Raw genomic sequence first — 26,772 nt, forward strand, 5'->3', positions numbered from 1 at the left:
ACCCGTTTTTTCTTGCCATATCCTGATTACTGACCCTGAGGATTTTCTTTGTCACTAATACAATTTAAAAGACCTCCACCGCCTCCCCTCTTAATCTACGCTGCTCTAACAAATGTAAATTCAGAATCTTCAATCTCCTTTCTCATCTCTTGTATCTTTTTGGTCATTCTTCTATTTACTTGTTCTAACAGACCTACAAGTGTTTTTTTTTTTTTTTCGTAAATATGGTGACCAGGACTGAATAACATGGTCTAGATGAGATCAAAATGAAGTGCCGAATATAACTATAGTATTACTTCAGGACATCTGATTTTAATGGCTCTGAAGTTCAAACCTAATACTCAGTTTGCTTTACTGGTGGCCTTCACGCACACCACAGGCCTCCCTCCCCCGATAGGACCATTTACCCTTTGACTCTTACCTGGTACATGTTTCCCTAATTACTAGTCAATCTGAGACATCTTTACTACAGCTACTTCCAAATTTTAAATTGAGTAGAAACTGCAAAATCTGTTCTTTTTAATGACCTTCCTTCTTTATGTTTATTGAGGTTTCATGCATTACTTCTGGTGCTGCTAATTGTTTCGTATCGCAGTGAAAGGGTTAAGGAGGACATAAAAATGCTGTCGTTAATAGGGTTTTCTTAATTTAACTGCTCGTAGACTTCTTGTTATTTGTTACGGATTGGCAGTGCAGTGCAAACAAGGATGGCTGCAGCAGCGCAACACGGAAGGTTCCGCAGGAGTTGTCTTAGTTACACCAAACTTCCAGACAGTTAATCAATTTTCGTGAATAGGAGAGTTTAAATCAGTTTTATTAATGAGCTCTACTATTTTTTTATGCTTCTCATTGACTTGAACTTGCTATTTAAGATATGATATTTTATAGTTTCTTATATTTTATTCTGTCGTATTTTTTTTTCTCCTCTAACAATTACATTAATGTATATCACTGAATAATTCCCTCATGCACCGCTATATAATCTCGCTTTTGTGGCGATATAAAAAAAATCAGTCACCTTCTATATAACATTAAGGTATTTTCTGTGTCGCAAATGATCTATGACAACTGAGAAATGCATACCAGCTTCATGAAATCCGCAAGGTAGAAAATAACTTGCCACGTCCTCCTTGAAAATCATCTATTTGATAATCATGTTACTGAGAAATGGACTTGGTGAGAGACGTGTCCGTGCAGGAGTAGTGATGTGAGGCAATATTCCGACAGGTGGAGCGTGCGGGGTGCAGGTGATGCCAGGGACGCAGACAGCCTGGTGTGTGTGTGTGTGTGTGTGTGTGTGTGTGTGTGTGTGTGTGTGTGAGCGTGCTACCTATTTTAGAATTCAGTTTGTTATTGTTAAGCAGAAATGAGCTAACACACACACACACACACACACACACACACACAAACACACACACACACACACACGCAACGATGAAAATTATTCTGCGAGCAAGATTAAGCCACTACTGTCCCATCAGTTGCAGTCCTCCTCCTCCTCCTCCTCCTCCTCCTCCTCCTCCTCCTCCTCCTCCTCCTGCGCCACTGCAAGAAATATCGACGCTCGTGGCGGTGGCGCTCTCTCTCTCTCTCTCTCTCTCTCTCTCTCTCTCTCTCTCTCTCTCTCTCTCTCTCTCTCTCTCTCTCTCTCTGACACTAATCATTCCCTTTTTATCTACTTAGATTTTTCTCTCCTCCGCATATTCACTTTTCCCTTGTCCCTCGTTTCCTTCGTTACTTTTATTCTTTTATTTATTTTATTTATTTATTTTTTTTTTGCGCTTTCCGACAGTTTTTTTTTTTCTTTTAGCTTTTTCCTCACTTGGCAGTGTCCTTTTTCCTGTTCTCATTTTCTCTTCCTTTTCTTCCTCCTCCTCCTCCTCCTCCTCCTCCTCTCATTGCTGACTTATTTTACATTGTCTCATTCTATTTTTTTCCTCTCCTTCCCCTCTCCGCGACCTTGCTCTCTTTTCCTTTTGTTTGTTTTCCCCCATTTTCCTTTCTCCTTATTGTCTCTCCCTCTCACGATATTGCCTCTTACGCAAACACTCTCTCTCTCTCTCTCTCTCTCTCTCTCTCTCTCTCTCTCTCTCTCTCTCTCTCTCTCTCTCTCTCTCTCTCTCTCCAGTACGTATTTACACAAGAATGACTTTTTTTGTGTGTTGTCTGAGTGTGTGTGTGTGTGTGTGTGTGTGTGTGTGTGTGTGTGTGTGTGTGTGTGTGTGAGTTGAACCATCAGTTGCATGAAGGCCGTTGGGTACAAGAGGCGCAGGAGAGAGAGAGAGAGAGAGAGAGAGAGAGAGAGAGAGAGAGAGAGAGAGAGAGAGAGAGAGAGAGAGAGAGAGCAATGTGATGTTCTCTCATTTCTGTGATAATTTGACACCAAGTCTTCTGAAACTGGCTGTGGGGATAAAAGAAAAAGGGAAAGGCTGCAAGCAGAAGAAGAAGAGGAGGAGGAGGGACAGTGAAAGGAAGAGTGGGAGGAGGAAAAAGGCTTGAGGAGGAGGGGAAGAGGGAAGCAGGAAGACGAAAAAAGAACGAGTGAGGAGATCGAGTGAGTAAGGGAGGTGGCGAATGAGATAGGCTGGGAGGGAGGGAAGGAGGGAATGAGAGGGAAGAGGAGAGGAAGGGAGAGAGGGAGAGGAAAGGGTGCGGGTGTGATGTGTTTTGTTGCTTTGTGGTGGAGCTGTTGAAGGGACCGACCCTGAACGACCTTAAAGAGACTGAGAGAGAGAGAGAGAGAGAGAGAGAGAGAGAGAGAGAGAGAGAGAGAGAGAGAGAGAGAGAGAGAGAGGTACTGGTGTTAACAGATCTAAAATTAGACTGTGGCTGAGAAAATAAAATATCGACTCGGACATTGGCCAAAAAATTATTGAGACACATTGACAGAAAATAAAAGAAAGACACATTGACAGGAATATTGACAGATATCGAAACAACCAGTGACAGGAAACAAAAACAGAGACACAGATTATGAGACAGGAAAAAATATACCTAAACAAAGAAACAGACAGAAATAAATGAAAACAGAGAATAAAGAAAGAATAGGATACCGAAGCAGACAAGAAAGAGACACAGACAGACAGACAAAACAGACAGACAGGGACACCAGACCAAAAATAAAGTTACAAAGAATAAAGGTAACTGTTCTTTGTATCATTGTTCATACTTTTACCAAAACGAGAATTCTTTATTAACATATTTACTTAGTTTTGCCGCTACCACCACTGAAGAAACCCTTGTTATTCCCAGCCACGAGTTTATAATGCATCCTCGGGGCAAGAATACTGAGAGGTAGCGTGGGGGCAGCGCGTGCCCTCGTCCAGACTCAATACTCTGCTATCTGAATCAACATATTTTTACAGTTTTTCAAGGGTAAGGTAGCATGGAGAGGCGGAGGCAGGAGTACTATATTCGGTTAAGGTTCGTCCACACGTCTTCTTTAGAGAGGACGCATCACACACAAAGTTCAGGTGTTCAGTTACGGTTTAATATAGTAATATACCTGTGTTTAGTGTTTTCCTTTGATATTAAGCCCCATGATCTAAGGATGAATCAGTCGGCATGTTTTAAAAGGAGCCTGTCAGTAGATGAGAGTGTAGTGTTGAGGGAGAACACAAAGAACAATGGGAGTGTTGCTGGTTACTTGACTTACAACCGTGATAATCTTCCGGTCTTCTTCAACGCATGTCCTCTTTCAATGCATCTATAAACCATCCATAACGTCTTTCTCTCTTATACATGAAGAAAATATAGTAGAAGTCACTGTGGTCTGCCTTTCCTTACCTCCTCCATTCATTTGTCTCCTCCTTACCCAAGAAATTTTTATCCCCCCTGTTGATGATACTCGATTTCATGACGGGAGAGAAAAGGTTTTTGTAGCGAGTTAACGTATTTGGCGAGCTGCCAGGGGCTTATGTCAGGATCCACGCCGAGTCTCTGTCACGGGATTATATTTGAAAGGGATTAACTACATTGGCTCTGAATACATGAATACGCTTGCCACGATTTTTTTCCCACCGCTGGACTTGAAGCTAATCGGCCTCGAGGTACTGAGCACTTTAGTAAATAGTTTTAGCGCAGTCTCCCGTGGCGTGTGTGCGTCTGTTTGTGCATCTGTTCGTGTCCGCTAAGCCTCTTGTAATGAGGGAGCGAGGGATGCTTGTTGGAAGTGTTTCGTCTCCAGAATTTCACGAGTTTTGTGTGATGTGGGACTTTTAATTGCCTCCACCGTCTTGGGACTAGAGGGAGAGTACTAGACTAGACTAGAGGGAGTACTGAATTACGCAAGGCTAGGGCAAAATTGAGCAAGTTTGTCGTGTTGGCTCTTAGTTTGGGTTTATATCTGACACATTTGCTGTCTTGTGTTTACCCTGTGTCAGTCAGTCGCGTTGTTTTACTAAGCTTAGATTGTGGAAAGTCTTAAGAGTGTTTGCGAGTTCCGGTGTTCGTGTCAGGCAGCAGTTTGTGTAGATTTAAGGAAGGGAAGGTAGTGATGTAGGTTCGTGAGTGAAGAGTGGATGAGAGGGAAAGATGTGTGTGGTAGAGGAGTGTGGGGGAGTGGAATAAAGAGCTTTGAGAGGTGAGATGTAGCTTTGAGGATGATGGGATGGTTATACTAGTGAATACGTGTCCTCCCCCCTCTCTCTCTCTCTCTACCACCACCACCACCCTTAATAAGCTTAATATTCCCCACGGCTATAAAAGCTATTGGTAACATCATCGCCGCGCCGCTGTAATTAATGCTTGGGGGATTGAACCATCATCACGCTTATTGCCACCATCACCACCAGCACCACCACCCCTACCCCTCACTAGTGTTACAAGGAATAAAACACTGGAAGCAAATATGTGTTATAAGTCACTGGTTCTATTTCTCTCTCTGTTCTCCTCTTCCTGTGCTGTATTCCTTGCTTCACCTTACTTCTAATGTCTCAAGAAGCTGTCTGATGGTGTGTTGGTTAGTTCGAGAGAGAGAGAGAGAGAGAGAGAGAGAGAGAGAGAGAGAGAGAGGGGGGGGGCAAGGCAAAGTCTGCATAAATAGATAGAATTGAGATGGAAACAAAAGAGTGGAGTTTTCATCCTGTAATTGTATGACGAGAAACTAAAGAGATAAAGAGATTACTGACAGCAGAAATAGCATGTAAGGTAAAGGTATTCTGTAGAGGATAAACACAAGAAAATATACTTAGAGATAACAACATACGACCATAAGAAAGCAAGGGAAGCTACAGGAAGCCGTCATACCCACTCGTGGCAATCCCTCACAACAGACAATGTACTGATAGAAAGGAACAAAAATTTAAACAGTGATTGTCTGTCTATGAGATATGCGTCGCTCAAAAACAAACAAACAAAAAAAAATCTACCTTTTTAATACTGGCAAACCAACACAACAAAAGAAGCTGAAAAGAAAACGAAGGTAGAAAATAACATGAATTTTTGCCACATGAATGAAAGATGCTCACTCAAACGTAGAAATGAAAATACCTCAATATCTGCCTTCTGGGACACGAGAGAAGCCACAACACGCAGGCAAGGAGGGAGGGAGACAGGGAGAGGATGACAGAGGGAGACAGGGAGAGGTTAGGCGCGGTAGGATAAGAGAGTAGCGGCGAGGAGGCAAGAAGTGTTCTCATTGCCCCGCGAGTGTGCAGTCGGGAGGCGCCACCAGCCAGCCTCCCTCGCCAGGCGCTGTGTGTTCTCCTGCAGGGGCTCTGTGTGGCCAGGCACTGAGGGTACGACTGTAATGGCAGGATGTCTTATTGTTGTTGTTGTTGTTGTTGTTGTTGTTGTTGTTGTTATCTTCTTTTTCCAACAAATACGATTCATACTCATTTTCTTCTTCTACTACTACTTCTTCTTCCATATCCTTTTCCTCCTCCTCCTCCTCCTCCTCCTCCTCCTCCTCCTCCTCTACCTCCCTCTTCGCTATCCTATATCTCACTTTAGATTAGATAGATTTATTTATCACAGGCTGCCTCGTAAACACACACACACACACACACACACACACACACACAAACACACACACACACACACACACACAAACACACACACACACACACAAAGGAAGAGCTGCTATTTGTTCTTTAATAATGTTACTTCTCCTACTACTACTACTACTACTACTACTACTACCTAACATAAGCTAACCTACGTGCCGTCACCACAACCTCTTCTAATGCTAATGCCTCCTCTGGTCTGCCCCCGACACGTCCTCTCTATATTAAGACGCAGACGTGAGGAAAATGTGTGTGATAGAGATCCGGTCCGTCTGTAGAATTATCACATTATTATGGTGTCAGAGAGAGAGAGAGAGAGAGAGAGAGAGAGAGAGAGAGAGAGAGAGAGAGAGAAATTAGAGTAGAGTTTTCTCTCTTGAAGGAAAAATTTGGTCCTTTCTGTATGTGTGTGTGTGTGTGTGTGTGTGTGTGTGTGTCTGTCGGTGTCAATGTCTCGCCTCAGTATCTCGAGGGAGGGAAACTGTTATCACTGAAAACTTGTGAAGGAGAGAGAGAGAGAGAGAGAGAGAGAGAGAGAGAGAGAGAGAGAGAGAGAGAGAGAGAGAGAGAGAGAGAGAGAGAGATAAAGGTGATAGAAAGAGAGGAACATCCCCAACAGGAAGGCATCTGGTAGAGGAGGAGGAGGAGAAGGAGGAGGAGAAAAAGTAAGGTGCAAAGGAAGAGAAAAAAGAGGGAGAAAAAAAAAGGCTGAATAATACAGTAGAGAATAAGAGAAGGAGGTGGTGGCGGTGGTGGTAGAGAGAGAGAGAGAGAGAGAGAGAGAGAGAGAGAGAGAGAGAGAGAGAGAGAGAGTTAACACAGATTGACTCTATTGACCAGTTGTTAGCGCCACCTCAAGGAAAGGCAGTGTGATGTAACCTCTTCTCCCAGCCCCCCCTACTCCCCTCCCTCCCGCCCCTTACTATTTCCCAACTCCTCACTGCTCCTAGATAAACGTCTCCTCCTCCTCCTCCTTCTCGTCGTCCTCTTCCTCCTCTCCTCCTCCTCCTCCTTGTTTTTATTCTTGTTCTTCTTGTTTTTCTTGTTCTTTTTGTTTCTTGTTCTTGTTTTTTTCTTTTCTCGTTCGTGTTGCTTTGTTGTTATTGTTGTTGTTGTCTTCGTTGTTGTTGTTCTTCTTAGCCTTCGTCTTCGTCTTCGTCTTCTTAGCCGTCTTTATAGCCTTTATCTTCGTCTTCCCCATGGTCTCCTCTCCCCCCACGCCAGCACGACACCACATCCCTCCCATCAGTAGATCCATTTCAGAATTTAATCTCTCAGCAACAGATCTATTGTTATTTTTGCTCTTTTACTTATATATATATATATATATATATATATATATATATATATATATATATATATATATATATATATATATATATATATATATTTTTTTTTTTTTTTTTTTTTACTTACCAGTATTTTTGCATCCATTTATATTCCTTCTCCTCCTCCTCCGCCTCCTTCACCGCCGCTGCCGCCGCCTCCCACAGATGCCCTCGTTCTCCTCCTACAAGAAAAAACCGGAATCTGGAAGCGGAAATCCAATCCCTTGAGTCTGCCCTGAACACTATTAGCGGCGGCGGTAATATTCACAGCAGCTTGGGATGGCAGTAGCTGGAGGGAGGCAGAGAGAGAGAGAGAGAGAGAGAGAGAGAGAGAGAGAGAGAGAGAGGGAGAGAAATTGTCCTTATTCTGAACGCTTTCCTCTCTCATCTTGTCTATTTTCCAAGGCCACTGAAATGATTAGCTAGGTTCTCAAGAGTGTTTCTCCAGTTTCTGCTGTTAATGACGTAGAAATCTTATTAATTTGCCACTAGAACCGTAGAAATGCTGTTAGAAACTCGTGTAACATCAACTAGAGTCTTTTGAATGTAGTAGAGGCACGGTGCAGAAGTGTTTAAGAATACGATGGAAGGAGAGGGAAAGTGAGGCGAGGTATTGTGGTATGGTGGGTCTTCTCGTCTTAGATCTCAGAGCGAAGATGAGTGTTTTTGGTTTTTCTTTCTCCCCTCTTCACTCTGAGGAGGAAGGAGGGAAGGAAAGGAGATAGGGAAGGTGATGGGCGGAGTGAGACGAAACGGTGCTGTTGTCGTGGTGAGTGAAGTGTTTAGCGGTGTGGTGTTGAGTGTTGTGGCGGTGAAGGGAGCATGTAGTGTTTCTCTCTCTCTCTCTCTCTCTCTCTCTCTCTCTCTCTCTCTCTCTCTCTCTCTCTCTCTCTCTCTCTCTCTTTATTTATTGAATTCATAACTTAAATTCCTTTTCTTGCGATATTTTGTCAGACTTTTAATTTTATATCTCATTCGCCGGAAAAGTAAACACACACACACACAAACACACACACACTTTTAAACCAAATACCTCCTTTTATACGAGTATACACGAGGAAAATCATGCGAACACCAATATCTAAGTAAGTGCACGCTATTTTACAGCTACACTTAGCATCCCGCTTGGCAGATCTTGCCTTGCATCGCCCTAAGTGGGAGGAAAAAGTAAGATTAATAAGAAACAGGTGGTAGAGAGAAGCTTAGCGGAGGCTGAGAGAAAGAGAGCGTTGAAGGGGAAGATACCAGCAGGAGTGAGGGAAGCAATAAGGAGCGTGAAATAAGAATGAAATAAACGGAACACTTTGCACAGATTGATTAATAGGAAAGATGTGCAAGAAAGCAGTGAAGGAATGAACAGATAGATAGATAGATAGATAGATAGATAGATAGATAGATAGATAGATAGATAGAAGAAAGATAAAATAACACAGAAGAAAGTGAAAATAACACAAATAGCAACACTGAAATGAGATAAAACACACAAAGCACCACTACACATTGTAAGAAAGAGCAAACTGATGTAACGAAATGAGAACAGGTAAATTGAGGTGGTGGTGGTGGTGGTGGTGCTGGTGGAAGTGGCGATGCAGAGTTACAAGTATGAGGCAGGGAAGGGAAGGGGAAAAGGAAGGGGACTAGAAGGGAACTGGAAGGGGATGGAAGGGGCTGGAAGGGAAAGGCCGGATCCATTACGCTACGGAATGTTGCCAGGAAGGGGAAAATGTAAGATGGATGTAAGATAGTTGTGGGGAAAATATATATGAAGGGAAACCGTGAAGGGATAAAAAAAAAAATATATATATATATATATATATATATATATATATATATATATATATATATATATATATATATATATATATATATATATATATATTTATATATATATATATATATATATATATATATATATATATATATATATATATATATATATATATATATATATATATATATATATATATATATATATATATATATATATAAAGGAAATATTAGAACTAGTATGACGTCATTGGAGTGTAGAGTTTCTGAGAATGTAAAAAGGGAAATGAGAGGAAATTTTTACATAATGTGTCGCTATGAGGGGACGTGAAACTCTCTCTCGGTGCGGGAATGTTGTGAGGGGAATGTGAGGGCGAAGATACGGGCGGAAGAGGGGAGAGTAGAGGCTTCGTTGTCCCTTGAGGGGATGCCAGGTGTGTTTGTGTTTGTGTGTGTGTGTGTGTGTGTGTGTGTGTGTGTGTGTGTGTGTGTGTGTGTGTGTGTGTGTGTGTAATAATAATAATAATAATAAACGGTTTATCCTTTAGGCAGTCAACACACTGAAAATGTACATTGGGGGTGGGGAAATACTTGACATTAATCCTAAAGGTAAGTCAAATCTAGAAGGGACTATTGATTGATGGCTCGCACCATGGTGGGAATCGCACTGAGTCTGTACCGGTCCGTACGTGGCGCCTTTAGGGGCGTTATCTTATTGTGGTGTCTGGTGGCACGGGTAGGGCGAGGCGCGTCAGGCGGCAGCATGTTTCTGAGACGTGTGTGTTTACTTTATGAATGTGTATCTTAGTTGAGTAATTACTGATGCATATATTATTACTGCTCTCTCTCTCTCTCTCTCTCTCTCTCTCTCTCTCTCTCTCTCTCTCTCTCTCTCTCTCTCTCTCTCTCTTCCTTTTCTTCCTTTCTTCCCTCCTCACTATCTTTCTTCTCTCCCTCATTCTTCCTTCATCACTCACCATCTTTCATCTTCCCTTCCTTCCCTCTCTTCTTTCCGTACACACACACACACACACACACACACACACAGAGAGAGAGAGAGAGAGAGAGAGAGAGAGAGAGCTCTTTTACTCAATATAGGAAAAGAAAACTATCCAACTGAATGTGTGTGTGTGTGTGTGTGTGGCGCAGGGCAGATCTCTCTCTCTCTCTCTCTCTCTCTCTCTCTCTCTCTCTCTCTCTCTCTCTCTCTCTCTCTCTCTCTCTCTCTCTTAAAATTGCTTTGGTTTCACTTCCCAGAGTACGAGTATGTTTTCAGTGTGTGTGTGTGTGTGTGTGTGTGTGTGTGTGTTGTTTTGATATACTGTTTTATCGTGGGCTGGCAGGGCAGGTACTGAGGGAGGGAGTGTGTGTGTGTGTGTGTGTGTGATGTTTGCTTCTAGTTAAAACTCCCCCAGCTCTCAACTATCTGGGTCAGTGACTTTGTGTACAACACTTGAAAACAAACTCGCGCTCCGGCAATAGCTTACGAAGGCAAACTGAGGTGTATATTATAATGTTGCTCCTCCGCTGGCGTCTGATGTGAAATACTTGAGGAAATGTGGTTCTGGGGTACGATTTTATTCCTTCAAAGTGTGTTCTGGTAAGATTTTATTCTTTATAAATGTGTTCCTGGTACACTTTTTTGTCTTATAGGTTTGGGTGAAAAACAAGTGGTTTTAATTTGTTATACTTGTTGATATATATATATATATATATATATATATATATATATATATATATATATATATATATATATATATATATATATATATATATATATATATATATATATATTGCATGGTATGGTTACAATGGTTTATTTAGTTGTTAGTTCATTTAGAATTATCTACGATGTTGGCCTGAATACTTAGAGAGAGAGAGAGAGAGAGAGAGAGAGAGAGAGAGAGAGAGAGAGAGAGAGAGAGAGAGAGTCCCAGCTGATTTTAAATGGCCTTGAGTGAGGCGTTGCATGTAAGACAAAGGGAAAGAAAATAGTGATGGATTAATTCCAGTTTCAAAAAGAACTATAATTCATAGTTTTGAACCATTACTTAAAGATATGAAACACATAAGGATTGAGTCACTTCATAATTTAAATTTAATCGTTCATTTGACTTTGTTCTATTGAAGCTTTAGTCCCTTATTATTAACTCATCACATTATGTATTTGAAATTTTTTTTATATATTCGTCAGTATAGTAGGAGGTGGATAGTTTTTGACCGATCCCGTGGGTATATTGTTTTTAAATATTCAATGAAAGACGTTTGGAGAACGTCAAACTTTCTTTGCCACAGAGAGAATGAGAAGACGGGTAAGAGCTGTTGCAGGTTATATAATTAATTTTAATTTTATTTTTATTTTTCATGTTTTAATAAGCTTGCTGTTGTCGTAGGTCGTAGTTATGGTAGATAAGACTTAAACTGATCGCCAGTCAGTTAGGGAGGATGAAAGAAAACTGATTATTGGCCAAAAAGAGATGTGGGAAGGAGCTGCTGCCGGTGATATAATTAATCTTTCTAAGTTTCAATGAGCTGTTGTCGTAGGTTACCACAATGATAGATAAGCGCTTGATAGTTTTGATAAGTATCCCTTGACAGGAAATATTTCAGGAACACTTGCTAATGTTATGAGAGGACAGAGTTGATCCACGCGGCCGTTTTCTCGTCATAACCAGAGATGATTAGTGTTATACGACTCTTATATACTTTGATTTTCGTGTGTCAGTGCGTCATGCTGGTCATCTTGTTAAGTAGCTTGGGTAAAGTTGAGTGAGGAATGAGTCTGCAGCGTAGGATTACTGAGACTGACGTGGCTTGGTTGAAGCGAAGTGTGGTGTCCTCCGTGGTGTGCACATGCCGTGGTATAGGTGCGGTGTGGTGTGGTCAGGTGTTCTTTGATGTGTGCTTGTCGTGGTGGTGTGTGGTGTGGTGGTGTACTGAGGTATAGTGGGGCCGAGATCTGGTGTAAGTGTGGTGTGGTGTGACTAAGGTGTTGTGGGTTTATGTGTAGTGTGGCGTGTGGTGTGGTGAGGCCTAGACTTGCTTCAGGTTTGGTGTGGCTGAGGTATTGTGGGGTGTGGTACGTGGTGGTGTGACAGGTTGTGTGGTGTGTGGTGTGGTGTGACTGTTGTGTGGTTCGTGGTGTGACAGGTGAATGCAGATGAACAGCACAGTGCATTGACACACTCTCTGTAGTACATGAAATTTCACTAAACCTGTCATTATACTTCATGAGATTTATGAGTCCATCCTTTGAGTGGCATTGTGTCCACTTATGCACCATTGTATTGCATGGGTGGAGTTTGTTAGCCTGATTGATCACACAGCATGGGAGGACAGAGGTGGGAGGGTAAGGCAAGGGAGGGGAGCAGAGGGGATAAGAGGAAGCTAAGCTAGGATGTGATTAGGGCATCTTGTATATATACATATTTCCTTGGCCCTGCATCTCCTCTTATTTTTGGGGGGCTGTTACTGACAATAACTACATTATTCACTTAGGTAATGGCAGGAAAAATTTGTTGTGACGTGCATGACAGGGTAGGTTTGATTTAAGTCAAATTATTTAAGTTTATTTAACTTATAGTAAAAAATAATTATTTAAATCAAAATTAAATATACTGTATTCAAAATTATTGAAATGTTACATTGGGTCAAATATCTAATGATTTAAATTGTATATATATATATATATATATATATATATATATATATATATATATATTTATATATATATATATATATATATATATATATATATATATATATATATATATATATATATATATATATTTTTTTTTTTACTATACTTTTATGTTTGATTGGAGTTCCACTTCTTTTTCTTTGTATTTATGTATAGTTACTTTAACCTAACAGATCTGATTAAGCTATGATTTTTATGTGAAAAACTCCTCTTGGGTAATGTATATTAAAGTACAGTTTCATTTAACATTGGCCAAGTTTGATACAAGAAAATGGCCTCATAAGACTGAAACAAATAGTTACTGGAACAACCCCTAAACCCCTAAAGGACAGGAACATTCCTCATGGACACCCCTCCAACCTGGGCTGGTTTTGACAATTCAGTGAAAATAGGTCATGTTCCATCAATTTCTCAACTCTGCTTTGACCAACTACTTAACATGTAATAGCATCACACTTATCAATTCTTCCTCTTCAATCTTCTGCCACCGTGAACTTTGGAAAATTTGAAATTAAGGCCACAAAATGCAGGTCAACTATAGAAGCCACCTGCCTCTACATTGCATCAACTATAGACACCATCCACCCTATAAGGGTTAAACCAGTAAAGTGCCTGGAAGGCGATTGACGAGCGAAGCTGTCAGTAATGAAACAGTGGAAGCACCCTGCAGATTGTGCACTTGACTAATATTCAGATCACTCTAGCAAAAAACATTGCAAGAGTCGAATGGTTGTGCTATTTACTGTTGGATAGGAAATTTCGTTTTGTGTTTATTGGTGTCCACTTTTGTTGAGACAAACAAAAGTTGATGAAAACCTGCAAAAACTGAAGTTTGGTTTACAAAATCCCAATTTTTACACACTTCTACTTTTTACAAGTTACCCTTTGACTTCAGCCAATAGAAGAGATGAAAGCTATATTATATAAAATTGATAGAGTTGTGCTGTCATATGGTGCAAATTTTGTTACAATCGGCTATGTTGTTGAAGAGATATTAGTGTTTGAAGAGTGTTATAGTTGAGCTGGGCTGGATCAGGCAGCTCAAAATGAAACAACAATCTCCTTAGAAAACTTTGCTTTTGCCTGTAATAAAAGAATTGATTTATATAAAAAATCTGATGTAAATCAAATAAATAGATTTTTTATTTTATTCGTTTTAAATCATGATTTTATTCAACTCTTGTACAAATATGTTTTGTTACTTTTGTTATGTTAGTTTTAATTTCAATGTTGCTTTCAAGGGACAAGAATGTACAGCAAGAACTTGCAGAACTCGGACAGAAGTGAATTACCGGATCTGAACACCTGAGTAGGTAAAGAAGCACAGCTGCACAAGCAAAGAAGAAACACTACTACCATGAATGCCCAAGACTTGTATGACAATGTGCTGCAGGGAAGAGAGCGTAAGTCATTTCAGTTCAGTGATGATAACTTCTCACCCAAGTCTAACCTGGCTGTGTCCCCACACTACACCACCCTCTCTGGCACTCCATGCCGATGACTCACTCTCCTCCAGTACTTGTGACACGCCTCGGTCCAGCCTCTTTGACTCAACTGAATTTTCAATCAGCTTATCGCCAGACAACCATGGTTCCAACTGTGGGCACATTTATCCCATAGAACGATCACATTCAGAAATGGGTGCCAGTACTGTGGAGACCAAACTCAGGAAACTGGATCCACTCAGGTCATCCTCTGACCCAGAGATGAATTGTTGCCACTCGGAAACTCATGTCTCTATAATGAAGGCTTTAAACAAAAGTTATAAATGTGAAGAGAATCTCACTGGTGACTTCTCCAAGGCTCTGTTGCTTCCTATCCTTGAGATTGGGAAACACCCAGACCTTCAGTCTATAAGTGTTCATACTCTAGCTGATGTTATTAAGGGCAAGTACAATGATAAACTTGCCTCCTGCAGAATTATTGACCGTAGGTACCCGTATGAATATGACGGAGGGCACATAAAGGGGGCAGAATTGCGGCACTTGCCAGAGTTAGTGACTCAGAACCCAAGAGCTAAGAAAGGTGTTTCACTTATGCCACTATAAGGCCTTCCTTGAGCTTATTTCATTATTTTCCCTATATCATTCTCTCCATCTTATGTTCTACAGTCCCTCCTTTCTAATGCATGAGACTTGCATTGCTCAAACTAAACTTTTTATTGGGCTTATTAGAAATTAGGTCATTTATTGTTTAATTGTGTTATTTTACTGAGGATGTTTAATATTTTCATGTCATTCATCCATTAACAAACCTTTTTATTGGCTTTATTAGAGATTAGGTAATTTTATTTAATTGTGTTATTTGACTGAGGTTGTTTAATATTTTCATGTCCTTCATTCCTTCCTGTCAAATTCATTAACCTTGCAATGTTCAGACAACACTTGTATAGTGTGAATACTTTGGTATTTTTTGTTTTGTTTTACTGAGATTGTTTAATATTTTTATATCATCCACAAATTCACAAAACTTGCAATACTTAAACAAAACCTCTAATCTGTGGATTGGAGATCAGGCATTCTGTTCTGTCTTACTGTGTTCTGTTTTACTTATATAATCTGTGGATTGGAGATCAGGCATTCTGTTCTGTCTTACTGTGTTCTGTTTTACTTATATAATCTGTGGATTGGAGATCAGGCATTCTGTTCTGTCTTACTGTGTTCTGTTTTACTTATTTTCATATGTCCTGTCAAATTTGTGAGACTCACAATACTCAAACAAAATTTGCAATGTATGGATTGCAGATTAGGTATTTTATTCTTTTTCATTGTGTTCTGTTTCACTAAGATTATTTAATATTTTCAGCCCAAGAGTGACACCACCATTGATGAGAAACCCGAGGACAACCTCTGGCTACAACTGGGCTTTACTGTGGACTCTGAGACAGGTAAGCTTTGGGGATCATTAGCTTTAGTCATCAATACTTAATTAGCATTGGTGAAAACTAGTGTGCATTCTTTCATTTATTTTTAAGAGGTGGCCATTTCTGTGATAGTGGTGCCTTAAGCTGACTAATGTTCTTTTATGTAGAGAGACAAGAATATGATGTACTATCTAACAATTTAATATTGTCTTAGCTAAGTAAATGCTCACAATTGGCCAGTTATAAAGACCTGGCCATTTCTGCAACAGTAGCATCTCATGTTGACTGAAGTTTTACCATCTTAGAGAGAGAAAAAAAAAGGATGCATTCATTGTGTAGCTATTCATATATTAGCTGACACTGTGCCTCCATGATAAAGTGGGTCGTGTACTTGACTACGAATCTGTGGGCCCTGATTTGAATCAGGGCTGGGGCAGTTGATGCATAGTTCACCCATTTGTCATCCTTTGGATTGGTTGGTAAAGACTACCTGGGGAAGCATGGGGAAGGTAAACTATGGAAAATTGAATATCCCTTACCTCTGTGTCCTTGGGTAAGGGATATAATCCATCTCAGTTTCAGTGGTGTACACGGAGATGAGGTCATGTGCAGCTATAACTTGTGCTCCCAATTTTACCTTGACCTCAAATGTATGCTCATGAATGCCTGTTTATGTCTGTGATGCACAGTTGCAGGGTCTTTTAATTAGAATGAGTATGGTATGGTCTCGTGGAATGTCAGTTCACCTATTAATGCTTAGATTTCTTCATAAATACCTCTTCTAGTGTCTCAGGCACATTGACAATCTGCTGAAGATATTGGTAATGCTCCATACTCTTGGATATCTTGGTGTTGAAGGTTTGGATCAAGGCATAAGCTAGCTAACTCTCTCTCTCTCTCTCTCTCTCTCTCTCTCTCTCTCTCTCTCTCTCTCTCTCTCTCTCTCTCTCTCTCTCTCTCTCTCTCTCTCTCTTGCTTTCATTAATGATTCATGATTCAGTCCTGCAGAAAGAGTGAAGTCTGTGCTGCTTGGCAGATGCAGATGACAAGGTTGATCTTAACTTAGTATTTTGGAAAGGGAGGATTGGCTTGGTTTGATGCTGAAATTGGCTGCTCCTGGCTTGTTCCTTACTCCTGATAGAATGAGCCAATTTGAAGTCTGGTATTCCTTCCATCACTACATTAAAATCTACTTCCTCATTCTCTTCTTTGCTTTCTCATGGTGAACTGCTGGAGACATTTGATTCTCCTTTGTTGTAAGGAGAGCTGTAGCCTCTGTATGGGAGACATTAAAGAAAGTATCCACTTTCAGTGGCTTCATATCCATAGTCTGAGTGTAACATTCTGGAGTGATATGTGGTGAAAAGATCCTTCTCTTGATCTGATCCTTAATGCAGCATCTCTGTTTGTGCATTCATGACAGTTCTCCATTCATCACTAATAAACATGACCTCTTCTTTGTTTCACAGATATCCCTCTTACATATGATGCTCTTCACACCATCTGTCCATTTAATTTCTGGTTCTCTTCTCAGCCTTACACCTCACACATCCTCACCACTTAGCCCTGTTCTTCCTCTCAGCATGCCCAAACCATTAGTGATAGGTGGTATAAAGCCCCTCAAATTGTTTGGGACTGGAATTGCTTATGGCCCTGATGTCCAAGGCACTGCACTTTATACCTCATGGTAGAAATATTTGTCCCACCTTCAGATATATTTTTCAAGTGTTTTTCTGATGCTCCAAAGGGAAGGCATGTTATTGTCATTACACTTTCTGCTCTACTCAGTCAGCCTATTCTCTTTCCACACCAGTTATCCTTCACACTTCATTGTTCACAACTGACTCATTATTCAATCCTTATGTGTTACTCCAGACATACTCTTCAGATATCTCATCTCAATGACATTCATTTTCCCTCTCTCCTTGGTTTCCGAGTCTCATGTTTCAGTTTCATTAAATATAGTCACCACTAATACCCCATCCTAAAAGTTTTCTTTGCATTTATTGGAGGTAAAATACATCCATATATATACAGTTTTCAGTCTTCCCCACACCTTTCTTGCATCATTCATTCTAATTTTCATTCATGCACATATTCTTCCATCCACAGCAACTTACAAACCTAAGCTGCTTAAAACAGGCTACTTCATATGGTCTTAATCACCTGTATCTTCCCACCTGGTTGGCATCCTCCTTGAAGAGGGTAGCCAGGTCAAGACACATACAACATGCCTTGTCTTATTGTAGAAACAAAAATACTGAAGAGAAATTCCCTCTCCTTTCACTGCACCCCTCTCAGTTACCTTTTCTAAAAGAAGCAGTATTTTTTTCAAGGTAGCTGTTAAGTGTACAGTGAGGCTGTATCTTCCTGCCACAGAAGGGAATCTTGACTATAACCAACAGAAATGAGCAGATAACATGATCGGGTTTTGCACAACATTGCACAATGAGGTTGCTGCTTTATGTGTCTTCCTACCACAGAAGGGAATCTTGACTATAACTAATGGAAATGAGCAGATGAAATGATTGGGTTTAGCACAGCAGTGCACAATGAGGTTGCTGCTTCATTATGATGGCACACTTTGCCTTATGATTACTAGTTATCTCCATATATATTATATGAATGTGAAATAGCCAGAACTTCAGCCAGCTTGAAGTACAGTTCCCTCTACTTCCATGTTCATCACTTAGCATTGCCTGTGTGTGAATTGTCTGCTGTGAACCACTGCACCTGATTCGACTTACATCCAAGACACGTTCCACTCGTTATGAGTAAGAGGGAGGGTGATGGAGGGATTGATGAGATTTGTCTGAGGTATGAGTGAAAGCAGGTGGTTCACAACATTGGCAGTGCTAAGTGATGAACATGGAAGTGGAGGGGACTGTACTGATTTGAAAATTATATGAAATTTCATGCACAGTGTTATCTCATAAGGAAACAGTATTGTACTTCACTCTAGCAGCATTGCATTTGCCTCATATGCCCCACCACTAAGTCATCCTTGGTAACCTGCCAGGAGGAGGCAGTAGACACCTGCCGAAACGATAATTACTCCCAGTGAGGTCTAAAGCACTGTTCAGGGGGTGCTGTGAACTTATCATTAAACTCAGCTGTGACCTCACTGAACGTTTCCCTTTGTGTCTCACAACACAAGGGGGCAGTCACAGCCTGCCCTCTAAAGACAACTCTCTTCCTCCACACAAAACTACAAGCACCTAATAACACACACACCCTTCACTCAAAAATTTTAAAATCATGGCGACTCCTACACCAGCCTCGGAGTCCCCATCTGGGGAGGTGTCCATAAATGTCCCCAGGTTGGACTGCCTTTCTGTCGACGACCCTAAGTGTCTTGACACCCCCCTCAACTTTTTCTTCATTAACTTCTGCAACATTCGCGGTCTAAGATCTAATTTTCAATCTGTAGAACACCACCTCTCCTCTTCTAAACCTCATCTTCTTTTCCTCACTGAAACTCAGGTGTCTGAGGCAACTGACAGTAGCCCCTTTTCTGTTCCCTCCTACTTTCTCTATCCTCATTTTCGATCCAAAGCTGGATGCTGCGTTTATGTGCGCAATGACTTAACCTGCTCTCGTGCCCACGCTCTTGAATCTTCCGAGTTTTCCACCATCTGGCTACGACTACAGAGTCATTCTCATACTAAATTTATCTGTGCTGTATACCTCTCTCCTAACTCCTCTGACTATAAGAAATTCTTTGACTACTTAACTTCCAAAGTGGAGCACATTCTGACCCTCTTCCCTTTTGCAGAGATCTCCATTCTTGGAGACTTCAATGTTCACCACCAGCTTTGGCTTTCCTCTCCCTTCACTGACCATCCTGGTGAACTAGCCTACAACTTTGCTATCCTCCATGACCTAGAGCAATCGGTGCAACACCCTACTTGTATTCCTGACCGTCTTGGAGATACGTCCAACATTCTTGACCTTTTCCTGACCTCTAATCCTTCTGCTTATGCTGTCACCCTTTCTTCTCCATTGGGCTCCTCCGATCACAATCTCATATCTTTATCTTGTCCTATCACTCCAATCCCTCCTCAGGATCCCCCTAAGCGAAGGTGCCTCTGGCGTTTTGCCTCTGCTAGTTGGGGGGACCTGAGGAGGTATTTTGCTGATTTTCCTTGGAATGACTACTGCTTCCGTGTCAGAGACCTGTCTTTGTGTGCTGAGCGCATAACAGAGGTGATAGTGTCTGGCATGGAGGCGTACATTCCTCACTCTTTTTCTCGTCCTAAACCTTCTAAACCTTGGTTTAACACAGCTTGTTCTCGTGCTATACATGATAGAGAGGTGGCCCACAAAAGGTACTTAAGCCTTCCATCACCAGAATCTCATGCACTTTATATTTCTGCCCGGAACCATGCCAAGTCTGTTCTCCAACTAGCCAAAAACTCTTTCATTAACAGAAAATGTCAAAACCTTTCAAGATCTAACTCCCCTCGTGATTTCTGGCATCTAGCCAAAAATATCTCCAATAACTTTGCTTCTTCTTCTTTCCCTCCTCTACTTCAGCCAGATGGCACCACTGCTATCACATCTATTTCTAAAGCTGAACTCTTTGCTCAAACCTTTGTTAAAAACTCTACCTTGGACGATTCTGGGCTTGTTCCTCCCTCTCCTCCACCCTCTGACTACTTCATGCTACCTATTAAAATTCTTCGCAATGATGTTTTCCATGCCCTCGCTGGCCTAAACCCTCGGAAGGTTTATGGACCTGATGGGGTCCCTCCTATTTTTCTCCGAAACTGTGCCTCCGTGCTTGCACCTTGCCTAGTCAAACTCTTTCAGCTCTGTCTGTCAACATCTACCTTTCCTTCTTGCTGGAAGTTTGCCTACATTCAACCTGTTCCTAAAAAGGGTGACCACTCTAATCCCTCAAACTACCATCCTATTGCTTTAATTTCCTGCTTATCTAAAGTTTTTGAATCTATCCTCAACAGGAAGATTCTTAAACATCTATCACTTCACAACCTTCTATCTGATCGCCAGTATGGGTTCCGTCAAGGCCGCTCTACTGGTGATCTTCTAGCTTTCCTTACTGAGTCTTGGTCATCCTCTTTTAGAGATTTTGGTGAAACTTTTGCTGTTGCCTTGGACATATCAAAAGCCTTTGATAGAGTCTGGCACAAAGCTTTGATTTCCAAACTACCCTCCTACGGTTTCTATCCTTCTCTCTGTAACTTCATCTCAAGTTTCCTTTCTGACCGTTCTATTGTTGCTGTGGTAGACGGTCACTGTTCTTCTCCTAAATCTATTAACAGTGGTGTTCCTCAGGGTTCTGTCCTGTCACCCACTCTCTTCTTATTATTCATTAATGATCTTCTAAACCAAACTTCTTGTCCTATCCACTCCTACGCTGATAATACCACCCTGCACTTTTCCACGTCTTTTCATAGACGTCCAACCTTTCAGGAGGTAAACATATCACGCAGGGAAGCCACAGAACGCCTGACTTCTGATCTTTCTAAAATTTCTGATTGGGGCAGAGCAAACTTGGTATTGTTCAATGCCTCAAAAACTCAATTCCTCCATCTATCAACTCGACACAACCTTCCAGACAACTATCCCCTCTTCTTCAATGACACTCAACTGTCCCCCTCTTCTACACTGAACATCCTCGGTCTGTCCTTTACTTATAATCTGAACTGGAAACTTCACATCTCATCTCTAGCTAAAACAGCTTCTATGAAGTTAGGTGTTCTGAGACGTCTCCGCCAGTTTTTCTCACCCCCTCAGCTGCTAACTCTGTACAAGGACCTTATCCATCCATGTATGGAGTATGCTTCACATGTCTGGGAGGGTTCCACTCATACTGCTCTTCTAGACAGGGTGGAATCAAAAGCTTTTCGTCTCATCAACTCCTCTCCTCTAACTGACTGTCTTCAGCCTCTCTCTCACCGCCGCAATGTTGCATATCTAGCTGTCTTCTACCGCTATTTTCATTCTTACTGCTCTTTTGATCTTGCTAACTGCATGTCTCCCCTCCTTCCGCGGCCTCGCTGCACAAGACTTTCTTCTTTCTCTCACCCCTATTCTGTCCACCTCTCTAACGCAAGAGTTAACCAGTATTCTCAGTCATTCATCCCTTTCTCTGGTAAACTCTGGAACTCCCTGCCTGCTTCTGTATTTCCACCTTCCTACGACTTGAATTCCTTCAAGAGGGAGGTTTCAAGACACTTATCCACCAATTTTTGACCACTGCTTTGACCCTTTTATGGGACTGGCATTTCAGTGGGCATTTTTTTATTAGATTTTTGTTGCCCTTGGCCAGTGTCCTTCCTACATAAAAAAAAAAAAAAAAATGTTAGTAAAAAAGAAAAAAAGTGCATATAAAACCGCTCTTTGTGATTGGGTGTAATTACAGAGGACATTACGTTTGAGGACATTACGTTGAGGAAAGGATGGTGGTAAGACTGTGGAAAGAGAGTGTGTCTGGCCACTATTATCTTTCCATTTCTGACAGACACAGGGTACATTGGTTAAGCTCTCAGTGTAGCTTACTCTGGGATGGGAAAGACAATGGATGTGTTGAGGAAAGGATGATGATAAGGCTGTGTGTGGAAGGTTGGGCTGAGGGGGCAATGTGGGTGTGTGGCAGCGCGTCATTAGGACCCTGCCTTGCTCCTCCCACCTGTCACTTTGTCCTTACATTAGCCATTATTTGGAGCCATTTCAGTCATGTTGGGAAGAGGTGGGGCAATGGCAGAAGCAAAAGGTGGTGGTAATATTTTTCTCTACTATTTGCTCTGTCTTCACTTGGGCTTGACAAGAAAGGAATTTCTTCTTAAAGTTTTCAATTATGTGCATTTCCTATGCATTCTTGTCTTGCATTCTTAAATTTGTGCCTTGTATTTCTGTACTTATTTGTATTTTTCGTCATGGCCTTTAACTTGTGTGTAATGAATAAGTAAAATCTTCACTAAAAAGGCTGAAGGACAGAGAGCTTCATCATAGATTATAAAAATGTTGTGCACATGAATTATTAGTTTTCCCCCAAAAGGTAGCATGCTGAAGGATAGAAAGCTTCATCATATATTATAAGAATGTTGTGCACAGTATTTGATCATGAGAGAAGGTTGTAGGGGAAGGAAGGTAGTCACCAGGGAGACAAAGACTGTGGTTGTAGTAGGTGGTCAGAATTTTGTGGCTTATGATTAATGAATTTTGGATTTTATACCCATAGCCACAGAGGCTCACGGGTAGTAGGGAGCCACCTTAAGGAATGTGACCATCTTTTCTTTGGTGGGGGAGGGAATGGTAAAGTTCACTCAGCAATTCCCACACAAGTCATGATGGGAGCTTATTGCTACTACACCATATTGCTTACTTAACTCTAGAAATATAAGATAATGAGTAATATTGTTGTTAAAAGAGATAGTTAAATAAATTAGTGGATGAAAGGTGGGTATTTTTTTCATCTTGAAAGGCAAGGAGAATACATTTAGTTGAAGTTTTATACTGCAGTAAGTAGGATTGTACAGGAAGGTGTGATGTCTTCTTGGTATGATATATGTTCCCTGATAACTGCTAAGAATTCATATTTTTTTTTATTTAGTTGCAGTAATATGCAAAGTTTGAATCACTTTTGTGTCTGTATTTATAGTTATTCTTTTTTCATGTCCCCATTATTATCTCCTCTTCTACTCTACTCCTCCAGATATATTAACATTTCTTTGTGAGAAGCTGCATTTGTTATATCATTCAAGCATCTCACCGTCCTCGGCTTTTCTTGGATTCTCTCATATATGAAGCCTTCGTTCGTGTGTGTGTGTGTGTGTGTGTGTCTGTGTGTGTGTGTGTGTGTGTGTGTGTGTGTGTGTGTGTGTGTGTGTGTGTGTGTGTGAGTGTGTGTGTGTGTGTGTGTGTGTGAGTGTGTGTGCGTGTGTCTTGATGAGTGGGCCAAGGGAGGGACATCAGGCTCCCAGCAGGACTCTCAGCTGCCTAGACTCAGGGACTTTTACCACCACCAGTCTTCTTGGTCCCATGTTCACTTGGGATGTCTTGCATCTTTCTACTGTCATCCTCCTGTCTGCCTGCCTCTGTCTCTCAGTAGTCTGTCAACTCCCCCCCACCTCTCTCTCTCTCTCTCTCTCTCTCTCTCTCTCTCTCTCTCTCTCTCTCTCTCTCTCTCTCTCTCTCTCTCTCTCTCTCTCTCTCTCTCTCTCTCTCTCTCTCTCTCTCTCTCTCTCTCTCTCTCTCTCTCTCTCTCTCTCTCTCTCTCTCTCTCTCTCTCTCTCTCTCTTATTTCTCCAGCAAATTGCACCATATCAGATACTGTACTTTATAAATCTAATGGAAAATTGAAGAGTTTATGTATTGTATATATTTGTCTCTTATTTCAGACTAGTAAAGTTTTGTGTGTGTGTGTGTGTGTGTGTGTGTGTGTATGTGTAGGTAAGGATTAAGTGCTGTGGTGGTGTGGACACCAGATAGCTCCTTGCTGTCCTAAACATGCAGATTAGTTGCATTTTTTTTTTCCAGTACATTTTTTTCATGATTTGTCAAAGTTACTGTGTTGGAACCCTAAGACAAGAAAGAGGTGTATAACTGGCTGTCTTAAAGGTGAAACTCTCCAAGCTCTTGAGGATTGTGTCACCCATACAGATCACCTCTGTTGAAAGTGACCTTGTGCACACCCTCACATTTACCACAACTCCTCCCAGAACAAAGAGCTTGAATTAGCCACTAAATGAGGTGAACCCTTATAGGATGAAGTCAGCTATTTTTACAGATCATATGGCATCTCTTCTGTAAAAATTCATTTTCTAATGTTAATTTATTGGTGAGTTACAGTCTTTTTTATTTTTTGTTTATTTATTTATTTTTTTTTGGGGGGGGGATATAAATGTGTCATACTCATGTTGAATATGCAATAGATGAAAGAAGTTATTTCTTAATGATATTATTTTATTGATGCAACACAATATGGTTTTGAAGAATATAATATGTCATACTCTTGTTACTGTCTTTGCATAAGCCTTAATTTTCATCTTTTTTACTTGTATGGGTCATGTGGAAACTAATATTATATATATATATATATATATATATATATATATATATATATATATATATATATATATATATATATATATATATATATATATATATATATATATATATATATGTTAACTAAATTGCTACTTGTCTTACTTTTTAACTAGGAACTAAGATTAGATATGTTCACTAAATTGCTACTTGTTGGTGTTTACTGTCTCATCACAAGTTGTAACTTTTCATCTTTTTGGTCATAGAAATCACAGGGGAACTAGGACTAGACATGTTAACTAAATTGCTACCTGATAACCTTTATCATGTCTTTGCAAGTCTTGATATTTCATCTTGTTACTCACATCAGTCACTTGGGAACTAAGATTAGATTATGCTCACTAAATTGCCTTGGAAGCATAAATCATTCCATCTCAGCAAACTGTTAGTGTGAAGATTAACATACATGAAGATGAGAGTTGTGGGCTTATGAATTAGTTGTTTACTGTTGATGTTGGGAGAAATTAAACACACAAAAATTGTTATGGCCATAAGATTCATTATTATTTGTAAGAAAGAGTTAAATGAGTCAGCTCGTAATTCAGATCTGTTAGATAATCTGACTGAAGCTCTTTTTTCTGTTGAGCTTTTTTTAAAAATAGCAATGAAGCAGGTTTAAAAAGTCTTCATTGAATCTCCTTTAGTCATTAGAGAGAAAAGGAATGGTAAATACTAAATATGCAAAGGTAAATGCCATAAGAGTTGACTGATGCTAGTAGGTAAATGATATACTGGTCGTACTCCTCAGTTTAAAATGAAGTAGCAATATATATATATATATATATATATATATATATATATATATATATATATATATATATATATATATATATATATATATATATAATATATAATATATACAGCAAGTGTTTCAATGAATCATGGAGTGTGCTACTTGTGTTATGCTCAATCCGTGCTCAAAACTGACAAGTCACCAATATTTTGGATACCAGCACCATCCTGAATTGTCATCCTCAGTCCTTCTTGTCATGGTTGTTTTCCCTGCATCATCCTGACTCCCAGAGTGAAGTGTAGGACTGTCACACTGCCTTAACATGGCACACTTGTGTTAGGTAGCCTTTTAACACCTCCATGTATTTGTATCATGATGGGAGGCCAACGCTTCTGCAGGTATGAATGAAGGAATTAGTGAGTTCTGGGCCAGGCAAGCAACATGCTGTGAATGAGGGTGATAGGTGGGAATATTTAGGAATGTTTCATATATGGACTGCCATGTGCAGACCTGATTTTTTGCTGCTTCCCTTGTTTTCTTATGTTCTTATGTTAACATATTCATAGTTCATCACCAAAGTATTTGCCCAAAAATATGTTAAGTAACACAATAAAATAAAATGCTTTGACTGAATTATAATGCAGTGTTACTTTTCATCACTACTTTTATGTAATATTACCATTTAATAATGTATGAGTTATTGTACCAGTAAAGTAAGTAGGTGTGAGGAGATGCTGGGTGATGAGGGCAAGTGCAGGAGGATGTGTAGTGTGTGTGTTAATGGAAAGGGTTGGGGTGGAAGACACTTGTAGCCATGCAAAAAGGGTGGTGACAGGAGGCCAGCACCTGTACCGTCACTGATTGATGGAGGGAAAGGAGTGGAGTGGGGTGGGAGATGAGTGTGATAAGAGATGCATTAGGGAGATGGAAGATTGTCAGGAGGTGTAATTACATGGCAGTTGGTTGGCAGTCATCTGTAGGGACAGCAAGATAATTTAGGGACAGTACTGTTTATTCTTCAGCAATTATTTTTGTATAGCAAAGATTATGTAATAGATAACCAATGTTATATCACTTTTATTGCAAATGCTTCCCATTCAAGACTGGTCCTGTATTATGTAATTGTTCAATAGAAAATATGTGAAAATAGCTTTGTATTGGAAATTATTCAAAATGATCTATAAAAAGGATCTTTAGTAATGGAAACAGGTACATTCACTGATACTTAGTGTATGCATTTGCTGAAAGGTCACAGATTCATAATATTAAAAACTCATTAATACTGGAGCTAATGAGTGGTTGAA

The 26,772-nt window shown here is 40.4% G+C and overlaps 1 protein-coding gene across 7 annotated transcripts in view; it reads left to right on the forward strand.

Moving 5' to 3' along the window:
- Window positions 1–26,772, forward strand: part of LOC135100626 (uncharacterized) — a 97,200-nt gene that overhangs the window by 54,027 nt on the left and 16,401 nt on the right. For 2 of the 7 annotated variants that reach the window (XM_064003684.1, XM_064003690.1), the window contains exons 1-3: window positions 11,858–11,967; window positions 14,042–14,203; window positions 15,606–15,687. In XM_064003684.1, coding sequence (XP_063859754.1) covers window positions 14,162–14,203; window positions 15,606–15,687 — 124 coding nt within the window. In that variant the 5' untranslated portion in view covers window positions 11,858–11,967; window positions 14,042–14,161. Of the gene's footprint in view, window positions 1–11,853; window positions 12,065–14,041; window positions 14,204–15,605; window positions 15,688–26,772 lie in introns of those variants that run through there. The other 5 variants (XM_064003689.1, XM_064003688.1, XM_064003686.1 and 2 more) reach the window with 5 other exon arrangements.

Source organism: Scylla paramamosain, chromosome 5 (genome assembly GCF_035594125.1).
Source record: "Scylla paramamosain isolate STU-SP2022 chromosome 5, ASM3559412v1, whole genome shotgun sequence".
Lineage (NCBI taxonomy): Eukaryota > Metazoa > Arthropoda > Malacostraca > Decapoda > Portunidae > Scylla > Scylla paramamosain.